This window comes from Coregonus lavaretus (genome assembly GCF_964263955.1).
Source record: "Coregonus lavaretus genome assembly, chromosome: 19".
Taxonomy (NCBI): Eukaryota; Metazoa; Chordata; class Actinopteri; order Salmoniformes; family Salmonidae; genus Coregonus; species Coregonus lavaretus.
In genome coordinates, this window is record NC_140006.1 from 47517718 (window position 1) to 47536008 (window position 18291).

General features: G+C 44.3%; 1 protein-coding gene across 1 annotated transcript in view; it reads right to left on the reverse strand.

Moving 5' to 3' along the window:
• Nucleotides 1–18291, reverse strand: part of LOC311146336 (piezo-type mechanosensitive ion channel component 2-like) — a gene marked incomplete at both ends in the record, with an annotated part of 102644 nt that overhangs the window by 54984 nt on the left and 29369 nt on the right. Inside the window, 7 exons of the mRNA XM_084182819.1 lie at nucleotides 151–263; nucleotides 3168–3242; nucleotides 3529–3653; nucleotides 5462–5551; nucleotides 7198–7354; nucleotides 8223–8340; nucleotides 9016–9259. Of these exons, the coding sequence (XP_084038945.1) occupies nucleotides 151–263; nucleotides 3168–3242; nucleotides 3529–3653; nucleotides 5462–5551; nucleotides 7198–7354; nucleotides 8223–8340; nucleotides 9016–9259 (922 nt within the window). The remainder of the gene's footprint in view (nucleotides 1–150; nucleotides 264–3167; nucleotides 3243–3528; nucleotides 3654–5461; nucleotides 5552–7197; nucleotides 7355–8222; nucleotides 8341–9015; nucleotides 9260–18291) is intronic.

The following is an 18291-nucleotide window of genomic DNA, read 5'->3' on the forward strand; positions in this document are numbered from 1 at the left end:
AATGTCCGAGCGGAAAAGAACAAGATACATTTTCCCAGCAGCAACAGATGATCTCATAGTAAACTAGGCAATATTGACAATATAATATTTCACACAACAGTAATACCGGTGACTACGTTAGAGAAACGTCAGCGCTGCTCTATTCCTCACCTGAAACGCTGACTTCTTGGGAAGCTGCAGTTCTTCCTCTCTTTTCTCTCTTTCCTCTTCCTCCTCTTCTTCACTGTCACTTTCAAACAAGTAATAATCTCCGCTTCTCACCACTGAGGAGTAGAGCGCAAGGCGCCGTCAATATCAACTGGAGGAAAGGGCTTGAAAAAAGGTGATGTTTTGGGGTGTAGAGAGTCTGTAAACTAGGTCAATGGGAGGCAGCAGAGGTTGGTTTGATTCAAAAAGCCCAACTAGCGGCATGAAGTTGATAAGGGTAGGAAAACAGACACAATGTTAGACACACAACAATAGCATTAGTTTGTTTACTAAAGACATGGCACAGGTTTGAGGTGACTTGGGCAGAGACCTTACAAGTATTGTAATAGTTGAAACTGAATTATGTCCTTGAACAGAAGAGCCACAGTGAGGGAAGAGGAGTAGAGGATGCTGGGTAATACAGTGCATTCAGAAAGTATTCAGACCCCTTCCCCTTTTTCCACATTTTGTTACGTTACAGCCTTTTTCTAAAATGGATTAAATATTATTTTTCTCATCAATCTACACACAATACCCCATAATGACTACGCGAAAACAGGTTTTATAAATGTTTTTCAAATGTATTAAAAATAAAAAACAGAAATATCTTATTTACATAAGTATTCAGACCCTTTGCTATGAGACTCGAAATTTAGCTCAGGTGCATCCTGTTTCCATTGATCATCCTTGAGATGTTTCTACAACTTGACTGGAGTCCACCTGTGGTAAATGTTCAATTGATTGGATGTGATTTTGAAAGGCACACACCTGTCTATATAAGGTCCTACAGTTGACAGTGCATGTCAGAGCAAAAACCAAGCCATTAGGTCAAAGGAATTGTCAGCAGAGCTCCGAGACAGGATTGTGTCGAGGCACAGATCTGGGGAAGGGTACCAAAACATTTCTGCAGCATTGAAGGTCCCCAAGAACACAGTGGCTTCCATCATTCTTAAATGGAAGAAGTTTGGAACCACCAAGACTCTTCCTAGAGCTGGCTGCCCGGCCAAACTGAGCAATCAGGGGAGAAGGGCCTTGGTCAGGGAGGTGACCAAGAACCCGATGGTCACTCTGACAGAGCTCCAGAGTTCCTCTGTAGTGATGGGAGAACCTTCCAGAAGGACAACCATCTCTGCAGCACTCCACCAATCAGGCCTTTATGGTAGAATGGCCAGACGGAAGCCACTCCTCAGTAAAAGGCACATGACAGCCCGCTTGGAGTTTGCCAAAAGGCACCTAAAGGACTCTCAGACCATGAGAAACAAGAGTCTCTGGTCTGATTAAACCAAGATTGAACTCTTCGGCCTGAATGCCAAGCGTCACGTCTGGAGGAAACCTGGCACCATCCCTACGGTGAAGCATGGAGGTGGCAGCATCATGCTGTGGGGATGTTTTTCATCGGCAGGGACTGGGAGACTAGTCAGGATCGAGGGAAAGATGAACGGAGCAAAGTACAGAGAGATCCTTGATGAAAACCTGCTCCAGAGCGCTCAGGACCTCAGACTGGGGCGAAGGTTCACCTTCCAACAGGACAACGACCCTAGCATCGCAGTGCTAGCTGTGCCACTAGAGATCCTGGTTCGAGTCCAGGCTCTGTCGCAGCCGGCCGCAACCGGGAGACCCATGGGCGGCGCACAATTGGTCCAGCGTCGTCCAAGGTAGAGGAGGGTTTGGCCGGCAGGGATGTGGGTTCGTTTCCCACGGGGGGCCAGTATGAAAAAAACACACAAAAAAAACGTATGCATTCACTAACTGTAAGTCGCTCTGGACAACTCACGAGTGGCTTCGGGACAAGTCTCTGAATGTCCTTGAGTGGCCCAGCCAGAGCCCGGACTTGAACCCGATCGAACATCTCTGGAGAGACCTGAAAATAGCTGTGCAGCGACGCTCCCCATCCAACCTGACAGAGTTTGAGAGGATCTGCAGAGAAGAATGGGAGAAACTCCCCAAATACAGGTGTGCCAAGCTTGTAGCATCATACCCAAGAAGACTCGAGGCTGTAATCGCTGCCAAAGGTGCTTCAACAAAGTACTGAGTAAAGGGTCTGAATACTTATGTAAATGCAATATTTCAGTTTTAATTTTTTCATACATTTGCAAAAAATTATAAAAACGTGTTTTTGCTTTGTTATTATGGGGTATTGTGTATACAATTTAATCCATTTTAGAATAAGGCTGTAACGTAATAAAATGTGGAAAAAGTCAAGGGGTCGGAATACTTTCCGAATGCACTGTATATGAATGGGATGTTTACGGGAGTGGTGAAATGGAGAAATAATATAATGAAGGCTACTAATACTAAGAAATACATTCAATACAGAAACAGGCCACCACAGAGAAGAACTGAGACAGTAGGATCGATTTTGGAAGATTTTAGGTACCGATCTGTGACTAGAAGAATATTGAAAAGCTTTTCAGCCTCATTGATTTCATCATTGCGATATTTAAGCCTTGTTTGAATCAGGTTATATTATATTATTATTCAGCATCATATTATTATAGTCTGTTGATGATAATAACAGAGATAGAATCCAGGAAGAGAAACGGGGGATAGATTTGAGCTCTGTTTAATACAATCTTTCACAATGAGAGATTCCCTACTGGCCTCCTCAGAACCACAACCACAAACATCAGTACGTCTCTTTAAGGCCCCGTTTTATGCCCATTAGTTGAGGCATATTGTAATATTGTCTTATTTCATTTAAGCAAATCAGAACAGTATCCCCCCTGTATATTTCTGATGTTTTGGGGTTCATCAATCAATTAACCAACCAATCAATCAACCAATAAACAAATCGATCAATCAACCAATCAAACAAGAGGCCTTAAATAGAGTCAGAAAAGGACTGAGGTCTGGACGGAATGTTGGTATTTGTTTGTTTTCGGGTTGTCTGGAGCCCAGTTGCAGTATGGGAATCCTCTGAGAGTTCTGGTCAAGGACACAACAGCCAATCAGAGCAGAGAAAAAAGGAGGAGTCAACCTACTGGAGGCGTGGTCAACCCAATGCCGCCACCACTGCCTTTTCTTTGTCTTGGATTTTACTTTCTCTCTTTCTCGCTCTGCTCCTAAAATACAAATAGTTCACAGGTAGATCAATGCTTCATTCAGAGCTTGTGCAAATTAAACAACTATTTTAAAATAAATATGTTTAAAAAAAAACATAAGCACAGGTACCACAACATTGTTTACAGTGATTATATCATATAATGATCGTGATTGTATGAAAATCTATTCCAGGGTTTCCTAAACATTCCATGAGAACAACACCCTCATCATCATCACCCTCATCATCCTCCCCTTCATCCTCCCCCTCATCCTCACCCTCACTCTCCCCCTCATCCTCACCCTCACTCTCCCCCTCCTGCTCCTGTGGCTGGATGGGGTTCTCTCCATCTCCTGACTCCTGAGCCAGGCTCAACTTCTTCTTCCCCCTCTTAAACTTCTCCTGGCGCTGCTTTATACGTTCCATCCTGAGGGGGTGGGTTGGAGCGTGGGGGGGAGAGGGGGGGAGGGAGAGAGGGAGAGAGGGGAGAGAGGGGAGAGAGGGAGAGAGGGGAGAGAGGGGGAGAGAGGGATAGAGGGAGAGAGGGAGAGAGGGGAGAGGGGGGAGAGAGAGAGGGAAGAGGGAAGAGAGGGAGAGAGGGGAGAGAGGGGAGAGAGGGAGAGGGGGGAGAGAGGGGAGAGAGGGAGAGAGGGAGAGAGGGGAGAGAGGGGAGAGAGGGAGAGAGGGGAGAGAGGGAGAGAGGGGAGAGAGGGGAGAGAGGGGAGAGAGGGAGAGAGGGGAGAGAGGGAGAGAGGGAGAGAGGGGAGAGAGAGAGGGGAGAGAGGGAGAGAGGGGAGAGAGGGGAGAGAGGGGGGAGAGGGGGGAGAGGGAGAGAGGGGAGAGAGGGAGAGAGGGGAGAGAGGGGAGAGAGGGGAGAGAGGGGAGAGAGAGACAGAGGGGAGAGAGGGAGAGAGGGAAGAGAGGGGAGAGAGGGAGAGAGGGAAGAGAGGGAGAGAGGGGAGAGAGAGACAGAGGGGAGAGAGGGAGAGAGGGGAGAGAGGGGAGAGAGGGAGAGAGGGAAGAGAGGGGAGAGGGAGAGAGGGGAGAGAGGGAGAGAGGGGAGAGAGGGAGAGAGGGGAGAGAGGTATTGGTTCCATCACACCAGGCAAGCTAAGTAGAACGCACTCTTCAAACACAAGTATATTCAAACAAACATGTATTTTTATTTTAATGGTTGTGACAGGGTTGTGATAGGATTGTGGCAGGGTTGTTTCATTCAGATTCAGATTCAGAGTGTTTAATAGTCACATGTACAGGGTTGCAGGTGTGATTGCAGGGTACAATGTACAGGGTTGCAGGTGTGATTGCAGGGTACAATGTACAGGGTTGCAGGTGTGTTGTAGGTGTCCGGAGGGGCAGGCAGTGTTGCACCCAACAGTGCGTTCGGCTGCACGTAACCGCGGCGGTGGAGTTTCCGCACCAGGCTGTGATGCAGCCCGACAGTATGCTCTCGATGGTGCTCCTGTAGAACACTGTGAAGGCCCTCGGGGACAGGCCACATTTCTTCAGCCTCCTGAGGTTGAAGAGTCGCTGTCGTGCCTTCTTCACCACGGTGTCCGTGTGGTTTGATCATTTCAGCTTCTCTGATATGTGGACGCCGAGGAATTTGATGTTATTGACCGTCTCCACGGCAGCCCCATTGATGAGGATGGGGGCGTGTCCAGCCTGGTTCCTCCTGAAGTCCACAATCAGCTCCTTTGTTTTGCTGACGTTGAGGGAGAGGTTGTTTACCTGGCACCACGCCGTCAGTGTGTCTACCTCCTCTCTGATGATTTGAGTTGAAACTACTGTGTGAGGCCACGTACAGGGAATACAGGAGGAGACTGAGGACGCACCCTGGTGGGGCCCCCGTGTTGAGGATCAGTGTCGAACGAAGTAATGTTGCCTACCTTCACCACCTGGGGGCGGCCCGTCAGGAAGTCCAGGACCCAGTTGCAGAGGGTGGGGTTCAGACCCAGGGTCGTGAGCTTTGTAATGAGCTTTTAGGGTTTTGAAGGCCGAGCTGTAGTCGATGAACAGCCTCCTCACATATGCATTCCTTTTGTCCAGGTGGGTGAGGGCAGTGTGCAGTGCAATGGCGATTGCATCGTTCGTGAATCTGTCATGGCGGTAGGCGAATTGGAGAGGGTCCAGTATACTGTATATCCCATCGCACCAATCCAACTCTGAAAAGTCTGTGCCTTTATTCGTTATGGTTTGAATCTCTGCTGAACGTACAGAAACACCTGGACTTACTGTCTCTTCAGCTGTTCCATAGACTTGTTCTCTTCCTCCAGTCTGTCTCTGACTGCCTTCACTATAGTAGCCTGGAACAACTCAGCCCCTCTGAAACACACAGACCCATGATCACATCACAGACCCATGATCACATCACAGATACATGATCACATCACAGATACATGATCACATCACAGACACATGATCACATCACAGATACATGATCACATCACAGATACATGATCACATCACAGATACATTATCACATCACAGATACATTATCACATCACAGACCCATGATCACATCACAGACACATGATCACATCACAGATACATGATCACATCACAGACCCATGATCACATCACAGATACATGATCACATCACAGATAAATGATCACATCACAGACACATGATCACATCACAGACCCATGATCACATCACAGACACATGATCACATCACAGATACATGATCACATCACAGACACATGATCACATCACAGACACATGATCACATCACAGATACATGATCACATCACAGACCCATGATCACATCACAGACACATGATCACATCACAGATACATGATCACATCACAGATATATGATCACATCACAGACACATGATCACATCACAGACACATGATCACATCACAGACACATGATCACATCACAGATACATGATCACATCACATGATCACATCACAGACCCATGATCACATCACAGATACATGATCACATCACAGACCCATGATCACATCACAGACCCATGATCACATCACAGATCCATGATCACATCACAGACACATGATCACATCATAGATACATGATCACATCACAGACCCATGATCACATCACAGACCCATGATCACATCACAGACCCATGATCACATCACAGATACATGATCACATCACAGACCCATGATCACATCACAGACCCATGATCACATCACAGACCCATGATCACATCACAGATCCATGATCACATCACAGACACATGATCACATCACAGATACATGATCACATCACAGACCCATGATCACATCACAGACCCATGATCACATCAGATACATGATCACATCACAGACCCATGATCACATCACAGACCCATGATCACATCACAGACACATGATCACATCACAGACCCATGATCACATCACAGATACATGATCACATCACAGATCCATGATCACATCACAGACACATGATCACATCACAGATCCATGATCACATCACAGACCCATGATCACATCACAGATACATGATCACATCACAGACCCATGATCACATCACAGACCCATGATCACATCACAGACCCATGATCACATCACAGATACATGATCACATCACAGACCCATGATCACATCACAGACCCATGATCACATCACAGACACATGATCACATCACAGACCCATGATCACATCACAGATACATGATCACATCACAGATCCATGATCACATCACAGACACATGATCACATCACAGATCCATGATCACATCACAGACCCATGATCACATCACAGATACATGATCACATCACAGACCCATGATCACATCACAGACCCATGATCACATCACAGACCCATGATCACATCACAGACCCATGATCACATCACAGATCCATGATCATATCACAGATCCATGATCACATCACAATACTACAGCAGTGTAAGAGTTAGCTGGTGTAATGGAGGTAGTTTCGACACAAAGCTTAGGAAGTAGTAGCTTTATGAAGACACACACACAGTAAGTGTATACCTGGATGCCAGTATCTGTGAGGCCCTGATGTCAGCCACCACATGTAGAAAGTAGTAACTCATGAAGACACGTCTCTGCAACAGCAGGAAGGCAAAACAGATACTGTCCCAGATGATCCCAGCCTCGTCGCTGGGCAGATCACACTTCTTACCTGCAGCTAGAGACACCACGGACAGACAGACAGACAGACAGACAGACAGACAGACAGATATAGATAACAAGCAGACACAACGAGTAGACAGATGGAGTAGACAGATGGAGTAGACAGATGGAGTAGACAGATGGAGCAGACAGATGGAGCAGACAGATGTAGACAGATGGAGTAGACGGATGGAGTAGACAGATGGAGCAGACATATGGAGCAGACAGATGGAGTAGACAGATGGAGTAGACAGATGGAGTAGACAGATGGAGCAGATGGATGGAGCAGATGGAGTAGACAGATGGAGTAGACAGATGGAGTAGACAGATGGAGTAGACGGATGGAGTAGACAGATGGAGCAGACAGATGGAGCAGATGGATGGAGTAGACAGATGGAGTAGACAGATGGTGTAGACAGATGGAGCAGACAGATGGAGTAGACAGATGGAGTAGACAGATGGAGTAGACAGATGGAGCAGACAGATGGAGTAGACAGATGGAGTAGACAGATGGAGTAGATGGATGGAGCAGATGGAGTAGACAGATGGAGTAGACAGATGGAGTAGACAGATGGAGTAGACAGATGGAGCAGATGGAGTAGACAGATGGAGTAGACAGATGGAGTAGACAGATGGAGCAGATGGATGGAGTAGACAGATGGAGCAGATGGATGGAGTAGACAGATGGAGCAGATGGATGGAGTAGACAGATGGAGCAGATGGATGGAGTAGACAGATGGAGCAGATGGAGTAGACAGATGGAGTAGACAGATGGAGTAGACAGATGGAGCAGATGGAGAACCTTTAGTTACATCATTTATACATTTCATCACATTCATAAAACATGGTTTAATTGCTTCATGTCATTAAATGAAGAGACTTACGTGTGAAGTCTCTGTTAGTGATGACGTTATACTCCTTGATGGTGCAGGCCAGACTGAGGAGCTGGATCAGCCAACAGTTGTTGACTACCAGGACATTGATGTAACCACAGGCCAGGATCTGAACACAGACACAAGAAAACCACATCGCAAATCACCCTATTCCCATTAAAGTGCACTGCTTTTGACAAGGAATCAGATCAACGGAAGCAGAATGGCTTCTGCCCCCATTATGTCAAACTACCGGATGTAAGGACCTCTTTATATCACCATTTCAGTAGTACGACATTTCTTATGATTTGTGAAGCATCTATATAGTGCTTATAAAGGCTTTACGAATGCTCTATGAAGCCTATATTAGTTGTTGTTCCTTTAAAGTGGAACCTTATGTCCTACTGTGTGTGTGTGTGTGTGTTTGTGTGTGTGTGTGTGTGTGTGTGTCTGTGTGTGTGTGTGTGTGTGTGTCTGTGTGTGTGTGTGTGTGTGTGTGTGTGTGTGTGTGTGTGTGTGTGTGTGTGTGTGTCTGTGTGTGTCTGTGTGTGTGTGTGTGTGTGTGTGTGTGTCTGTGTGTGTGTGTGTGTGTGTGTCTGTGTGTGTGTGTGTGTGTGTGTGTGTGTGTGTGTGTGTCTGTGTGTGTGTGTGTGTGTGTGTGTGTGTGTGTGTGTGTCTGTGTGTGTGTGTGTGTGTGTGTGTGTCTGTGTGTGTGTGTGTGTGTGTGTGTGTGTGTGTGTGTGTCTGTGTGTCTGTGTCTGTGTGTGTGTGTGTGTGTGTGTGTGTGAGTGTGTGTCCTACTCACAGACAGGATGTTCTTCGTGGTGATCACAAACACGTTATAGGCGATCAGGAAGTCCCAGTAGTGGAGGATATTTTTGATTGGCTTGAGCAGCAGCTCCCCGCCGAACAGCAGGAAGTAGAAACATCCCACCAGATAGCCCAAACAGAAGATGCTGATACGCGTGGTGCCGGTGATGAAGAGGATGGTGAGGACGAACCAGAACAGGTAGCTAAACAAGATGACCTTCAGCATGTCCAGGTACGACCTGGAGGAGGAGAGAAGAGAAGGAGAGGAGAGGAGAGGAGAGAAGAGAAGGAGAGGAGAGAAGGAGAGGAGAGAAGGAGAGGATATGAGAGAAGGAGAGGAGAGAAGGAGAGGAGAGGAGAGAAGGAGAGGAGAGAAGGAGAGGAGAGAAGGAGAGGATAGGAGAGAACATGCAGGTAGCGGTTAATCCCAGAGACGACTAGGTGAAAAATCGGTCGAGGTGCCCATGTGCAAAGGCACTTAACCCTAATTGCTCTTGTAAGTGGCTCTGGATAAGAGCGTCTGCTAAATGACTCACTACTGTAGTGGCTCTGGATAAGAGCGTCTGCTAAATGACTCACTACTGTAGTGGCTCTGGATAAGAGCGTCTGCTAAATGACTCACTACTGTAGTGGCTCTGGATAAGAGAGTCTGCTAAATGACTCACTACTGTAGTGACTCTGGATAAGAGAGTCTGCTAAATGACTCACTACTGTAGTGACTCTGGATAAGAGCGTCTGCTAAATGACTCACTACTGTAGTGGCTCTGGATAAGAGCGTCTGCTAAATGACTCACTACTGTAGTGGCTCTGGATAAGAGCGTCTGCTAAATGACTCACTACTGTAGTGGCTCTGGATAAGAGCGTCTGCTAAATGACTCACTACTGTAGTGGCTCTGGATAAGAGTGTCTGCTAAATGACTCACTACTGTAGTGGCTCTGGATAAGAGCGTCTGCTAAATGACTCACTACTGTAGTGACTCTGGATAAGAGTGTCTGCTAAATGACTCACTACTGTAGTGACTCTGGATAAGAGCGTCTGCTAAATGACTCACTACTGTAGTGGCTCTGGATAAGAGCGTCTGCTAAATGACTCACTACTGTAGTCTCTCTGGATAAGAGCGTCTGCTAAATGACTCACTACTGTAGTCTCTCTGGATAAGAGCGTCTGCTAAATGACTCACTACAGTAAGACTCTGCATAAGAGCGTCTGCTAAATGACTCAAATGGAAAATGACAAGGGGGAAAAAAGCGACAAGATTCAATGTGTCCAATGTGGTCTAGGCTTTAGCTCAGGGGGCTAACACAGTCTTGAAGTGTGCAGACAAATCGGGTTCAAACCCAGTCAGTCTGACCACTTTACCTAAATGAGAAAACACCCTGTTGTCTGTAATCATATAAAATACAGTGCCCTCCACTAATATTGGCACCCTTCGTAAATATGAGCAAAACGGGGTGTGAAAAAAATATCTTTGCTGTTTATCCTCTTCGTCTTTCATTCCAAAATATTCACAAAAATCAAACCTTTAATTGAAGTGAAATGATATAAAAAAATTAATGTGAAATAAATATTTTTCTCCGAAACATGTGTGCCACAATTAAAGGTTAGATTTTTGTGAATATTTTAAATGAAAGACCAAGAGTTTAAACAATAAAGACATTTCTTGTTCACAGCCCGTTTTGCTCATATTTACCAAAGGATGCCAATATTAGTAGAGGGCATCATTAGGTCATTGAGCTACAGTAGGAAAAGTCTAAACTATGTTTGTGGTTGTTCTGTAACATAATCTGTCATCCATCAATCACATCATCTTAACTAGATCAATAACGGTCAGGCTTACAGTAAAGGTCTGATGATCGTTCAATACATGGAAACTACGGTTGATAATATAATATATGAGGTTAACTTGAAACCCGATCCATGTCTATTAGTATAGGTATCTACCGTATGAGAGCGAGCGAGAGAGAGCGAGAGAGAGAGAGAGAGAGAGAGAGAGAGAGAGAGAGAGAGAGAGAGAGAGAGAGAGACAGGGACAGGGAAGAGAGAGAGAGAGAGAGAGAGAGAGAGAGAGAGAGAGGAGAGAGAGGGAGAGAGAGAGAGAGAGAGAGAGAGAGAGAAGAAGAGAGCGAGAGAGAAGGAGAGAGAGAGGAGAGAGAAGAGAGAGCAAGAGAGAAGGAGAGAGAGCGAGAGAGGAGAGAGAGAGAAGAAGAGAGCGAGAGAGAAGGAGAGAGAGAGGAGAGAGAGAGCGAGAGAGAAGGAGAGAGAGAGAGAAGGAGAGCGAGAGAGAAGAAGAAGAGAGAGAGAGTGAGAGAGAGAAGAAGAGAGAGCGAGAGTGAAGGAGAAAGAGAGAGAGAGAGAAGAAGAGAGAGAGAGTGATGTCAACCAGCGTCCCAGTCTGCTCCAGCCCAGGTCAGCCAACCAGCCACCCAGTCTGCTCCCCAGCCCAGGTCAGCCAACCAGCCTCCCAGTCTGCTCCAGCCCAGGTCAGAATACCAGTCTCCCAGTCTGCTCCACCCAGACAGTCACCCACAACTGCAATCCTTATTGATTCAAATGGGAAGTTCTTAGTCCAGGAAAGATTATTCCCTAGACACCAGGTGTATAAGTTCTGGTGTCCTACAACTGAGAGTGCAATGCAGCTACTCAGTCAGACCAGGATTGACACCCCCGACAACATCATCATCCACACTGGCACAAACGACCTTCATGTCAAAGGTGAAAATGTATCTGGGGCAGTGAGAAGAGTAGCAGAACGGGCACAGGCTATGTTCCCAACCACCAATATAGTTGTGTCCACCCTCCTACCAAGAAAAGACTTCCCAGGACAGTTGATCGACAAAATAAATCAACAGATCACTGTGGACTGTGCCTCACTGCTCAACGTTAGAATGGCTCACCATCCCACTCTGACATGTGAACACTTATACGATAATGTACACCTTGATCAGGACAGTGTCAGAACTTTTGCTAAGGACCTAAAGGATGCAACACTTGGCAGGGACCCACACACCCATCACCCCAGCAGCAGAGCCCCCCTGCCCCACCGTCTGAAACAACAGTACCCCCACCATCCCCAGGAGAGAAGAGCCAGACACGGCTTATTACAGCACAGCTCTACAAGACCGGGCCCAACACAGCATAGATTTACCAGACCAGACCCTCCTCAGGACAGCACGACCAGACGGGGCCCGCCTCAGGACAGCACGACCAGACCCGCCCCATTACAACACAGCTCTACCAGACCCGGCCCATCACAACACAGCTCTACTAGACCCGGCCCATCACAACACAGCTCTACCAGACCCAGCCCATCACAACACAGTTCTACTGGACCCGGTCCATCACAACACAGCACTGACCACTACTCCAGGGTCGGGCAGAACACTGTCCTTCAGAGAAGTACACCACATGATGCAGTCCACACCATGTATCATTCAGATCATCAGCCTACATATGCTGAGGTAACCTCTGGCAAAAGACACCTAGAACAATCAGAGATAGGAGAGGTGCTCCAACTACTGCATCTAATATGCAGACTACTGGGCTAGACAGACCCTTTAATTCACACACACACACACACGCACACACACACACACACACACACACACACACACACACACACACACACACACACACTCACACACACACACACACACACACACAGGGTTGCAGATTGCATTGCACTTATTTTTTGGGCCATTCTTATTAATTTGTTTACAACTATCCTTTATTTTATTGGCACTGGTATTATAATAATAGTGATGTGTAATGATGTGTGTGTGTGTGTGTGTATGTGTATATATATGTATGTGTGTATGTATGTATGTATGTATGTATGTATATGTATATATATATGTATGTATATGTGTATGTATGTGTATGTGTATGTGTGTATGTATGTATGTATGTATGTATGTATGTATGTATGTGTATATATGTATGTATGTATATATATACATATATATATTACTATTATTATTATATATATATTTTTTCAATGTACTTTACTCAAACCAGTGAATATCACTTATTATAAATGAGTTCATTAACTATCAGCTCTTGGAATATCCAGGGCCTGTACTCTTCACATTTTGGTTATAAAACAACAAATCCAGAATTGATTAAAAACATCAAGGGACAGGACATCATAATCCTACTGGAAACATGGTGTCGTGGAGACATAGATACTCAGTGTCCCTCAGGCTATAGAGAAAGTTTACTACCATCAATCAAACATAAACATGTTAAACGGGGCCGAGACTCAGGTGGAATCATCATTTGGCATAAGCAGGACTTAGCACTGAATGAAATGAAAAAAGGTACTAATCACATTTGGTTAAAACTTAACAAAGGTACAATCTATTGTGACAATGATGTATACATATGTGCAGCTTATGCTCCTCCTTCAGATTCATCATATTATGATGATCCGTTTTTTGACAATCTCCATACAGAAATCATTCAATTTCAGGCAGAGGGTAAAGTGCTTCTTTGTGGAGATTTCAATGCAAGAACAGGTTCTGAGCCTGACTACACTGATGCGGGAGGTAACCACCACATATTGGGACACCCCTCCTTGTACAGTAGCCCAATTATAAATAATAGAAACAGTCCTGACCAAATACTGAACAAAAATGGGAAGGAGTTAGTGCATCTCTGTCGAGCCTTAGGCCTGTACATGCTTAATGGTAGAATCAGAGGGGACTCTTTAGGTCAGTTTACTTACTGCTCAGCTCTTGGGACAAGTGTAGTCGATTATGCCATCACTGACATTGACCCCTCCTCCATTAGTGCATTCACTGTCAGACCACAGACACCATTGTCAGATCACAGTCAGATCAACGTGTTTCTGAAGAAATTAACCGGCAATATTCATTCAAAAAACAGCCGAATAAACTCTACAACATGAACCAATCGTACAGATGGGCTCAAAACAGTGCAGAGAGATTCATTGAAACATTGAACTCAAATGAAATGATGAACTCTATACAGTTTTCAATTACTCACAATACCAAAACAATAAAGAAGGTGTCAATTCGGCTACTCAAAACATAATAACATTTCCAAAAAGCAGCATCGAAAGCAAATTTGAGAAAACCAAAGAAATGCAACATCAGAAACAAAAAACAAAATGTTTCTGAAAAATGGTTTGATAACGAATGTAAAACAATTAGAAAACACCTAAGACAAATTTCAAATGAAAAACATAAGCAGCAAAACAACCCAGATCTACGCTATGAATACTTTGAAACTCTGAAACAGTATAAACATACACTAAAACGCAAGAAATTGAATTATACCAACAAGACACTTGATGAAATTGAAAGTGCAATTGACCAAAATCAGTTCTGGGACATGTGGAACAATTTAAGCATGACAAAGCCACAAGAATTAGCCATACAAGATGAAGGAATTTGGAAAACTTATTTTGATAATCTATACAAAAACATCCCACAAAAAGAATTACAACAGAACCAATTAGAAATTCAAGAAAAATTGAACATCCTTGAATCGGTCATTAAAAACAACCAAATCCATTAGATTACCCAATAACCCAACAAGAACTAAATGAAAAGCTAAAATCTATTAAATCAAAGAAGCTTGTGGTCTAGATAAACATCAGAAATGAAATGCTGAAGAAACACACACCTAGTTGCAAAATGCTGTGCTTAAGTTGTTCAACATAGTTTTATCTTCTGGCTGCTTCCCTGATGTCTGGAACCAGGGGCTCATCTCCCCTATCCACAAATGTGGAGACAAATCAGACCCCAATAATTACAGGGGAATTTGCGTAACAGCAACTTGGGAAAGGTTTTCTGTAGCATTTTGAATTCAAGAATTCAAACCTTTCTTCAAGAGAAAAATGTAATAAGTAAATGTCAAATTGGCTTCTCCCTAACCATCGCACTACTGACACTATATACACCTTACATACACTAATTAATAAACACGTACACCAAAAAAAAGAGGGCAAAATATTTGCTTGCTTTATTGACTTTAAAAAAGCATTTGATTCTATTTGGCATGAAGGGCTATTCAACAAAATTCTCCAAAGTGGGCTTGGTGGTAAGGTGTATGACTTAATAAAATGTATGTACACAGAAAACAAGTGTGCAATAAAAATCAAAAACCAAAGAACAGAATCCTTTCACAACGTCGAGGTGTGAGACAAGGCTGCAGTTTGAGTCCAAATCTTTTCAACATTTATATCAATGAGTTAGCAGACATGTTAGACCATTCTCCAGCCCCAGGACTTACACTATTTGACACCAGAGTTAAAATACCTGCTATATGCTGATGACTTGGTACTTCTATCACCAACCAAAGAAGGTCTTCAACAGAACCTTACATTCTAGAGCAATATTGCAATAATTGGGCCCTGGCAGTAAATTTCAAAAAAACTAAAATCATGATTTTCCAAAAAAAAAACAGATGTCAGAAACACAAATATAAATTCACCTGAACAACACCATATTGAACACACTAAAAATTACACATACCTTGGTCTGACATATCTGCATCGGGAAACTTAATATGGCAGTGAATGCACTCAAAGAAAAAGCCGCAGAGCATTGTATGCAATAAAAATGAAATTATTCAAAATCAATATCCCAATTAGAATTTGGACCAAAATATTTGACAGTGTAATCCTACCAATAGCTCTTTACGGAAGTGAGGTTTGGGGCCACTCAATAAACTGGACTTTAAATATGGGACAAACATCCAATTGAAGCCCTACATGCAGATTCTGTCGAATATTCTTCAAGTCCAGAGAAATACACCAACTAATGCATGTAGGGCAGAATTGGGCCGCTTTCCAGTAGTAATAAAAATACAGAAAAGATCATTAAAATTTTGGCTACATCTAAATTCAAGTCAAATTCAAGTCTGCAATTTTAAAGCACTTCAACCCAAGAGCTGAGCCCAGAAACGAGCCCTCTCAGTCAGCTGGTGTTGGACCTAACCAACCAAGCTGACACCAGCACTGCTTCAAAAGAAAGAATTCTATGAACAAAATCATGAACCAATCAAAGGACTCATATTTACAACATTGGAAAAACGAAACAAAATCCCAAAGCCGACTAAATTGCTATCTGACCCTAAACAGAGAATATGAATTGGCTGATATCTCTACTCTGTCAGAGATACGAAGCAGAGACAGATCCTTACCAAGTACAGGCTGAGTGACCACCAATGGCACTAGAAACCGGCAGACATAAAAAGACATGGCTACCCAAAGAGGAGCGTATATGTGGTCACTGCACGACAGGGGAGGTAGAAACAGAGATGCACTTTCTCCTTTACTGTGATAAATATTCCTCACAAAGACATTCATTATTCACAGAAATGACTAGATTTGTTCCAAATTTTTAACTTATTAAACCCAGAGGAAAAACTAAAAATACTCATGGGCGAAGGAGCTATGGCTCCTCTTGCAGCCAAATATGTATTTGCCTGCCATAGCCTGAGGACACTGAATAATAACATCTGCATAGTAAATAGTAACGTACTTAATATTGTTATTTAGTTATAAGTTAGTTATAGTTTCATTTCCATATTTAGATTTGTAATTTTATACTATTAACTGTTACCATTTTATTGTTGTTATTCATTTATTATTATTTACTACCATTTTTATTATTATTTATTATTATTATTATTATTTTTTTTACAATGTATATTGTATACATTGTTGCTTTGGCAATATTGACGCAATGTTTTTCATGCCAATAAAGCAGCTTGAATTGAAATTGAAATTGAATTGAATTGAATTGAGAGAGAGAGAGAGAGAGAGAGAGAGAGACAGAGAGAGAGAGAGAGAGAGAGAGAGAGAGAGAGAGAGAGAGAGAGAGAGAGAGAGAGAGAGACAGAGAGACAGAGAGACAGAGAGACGAGAGGAGAGAGAGACAGAGAGAGAGAGAGAGAGAGAGAGAGAGAGAGAGAGACAGAGAGAGAGAGAGACAGAGAGAGAGAGAGAGAGACAGAGAGACAGAGAGAGAGAGAGAGAGAGAGACAGAGAGACAGAGAGAGAGACAGAGAGAGAGAGAGAGAGAGAGACAGAGAGAGAGAGAGACAGAGAGAGAGAGAGAGAGACAGAGAGACAGAGAGACAGAGAGAGAGAGAGAGAGGGAGCGAGAGAGAGAGAGAGAAGAGAGAGAGAGAGAGAGAGGGAGCGAGAGAGAGAGAGAGAGACAGAGAGAGAGAGAGGAGAGAGAGAGAGAGAGAGAGAGACAGAGAGAGAGAGAGAGAGAGAGAGAGAGAGAGAGAGAGAGAGAGAGACAGAGAGAGAGAGAGAGAGAGAGAGAGACAGAGAGAGAGAGAGAGAGAGAGAGAGAGAGAGAGAGAGAGAGAGAGAGAGAGAGAGACAGAGACAGAGAGAGAGAGAGAGAGAGAGAGAGAGAGAGAGAGAGAGAGAGAGAGAGAGAGGGGGAGAGAGAGAGAGAGAGAGAGAGAGAGAGAGAGAGATATAGAGAGGGACAGGAAGATGGAAGAGAGAGAGGGAGAGGGAGAGAGGGAGAGAGAGAGAGGGAGAGGGGAGAGAGAGAGAGAGAGAGAGAGGGAGAGAGGGAGAGAGAGACTGTGGTACACTAAGCTAAAAGCATGTTGTGTATGGATGTACTGTATAATCATGCTAAGTCCAGCCTCCATTATATTGATGGGCCTTGTGATAACTGCATCTATGTCTATCATGTACACTATATATACACAAAAGTAGTAGACACACCTTAAATTAGTGGATTCTGCTATTTCAGCCCACACCCGTTGCTGACAGGTGTATAAAATCGAGCTCACAGCCATGCAATCTCCATAGACAAACATTGGCAGTAGAATGGCCTTACTGAAGAGCTCAGTGACTTTCAACGTGGCACCATCATAGGATGCCACCTTTCAACAGTCAGTTGGTCAAATTTCTGCCCTGCTAAAGCTGCCCCCGGTCAACTGTAAGTGCTGTTATTGTGAAGTGGAAACGTCTAGGAGCAACAACGGCTCAGCCGCGAAGTGGTATACAACACAAGCTCACAGAACGGGACCGCCTCGGTTGAAACACTCACTACCTTGTTCCCCCCAACTGCCTCTGGAAGCAACGTTGGCACAAGATATGTTATTCGGGAGCTTCATGAATGGGTTTCCATCACCATACGCAATGCCAAGTGTCAGCTAGCACGTTCTCTGGAGTGATAAATCAATCACGCTTCACCATCTGGCAGTCTGGGTTTGGCGGATGCCAGGAGAACGCTACCTGCCCCAATGTACGTATAGTGCCAACTGTAA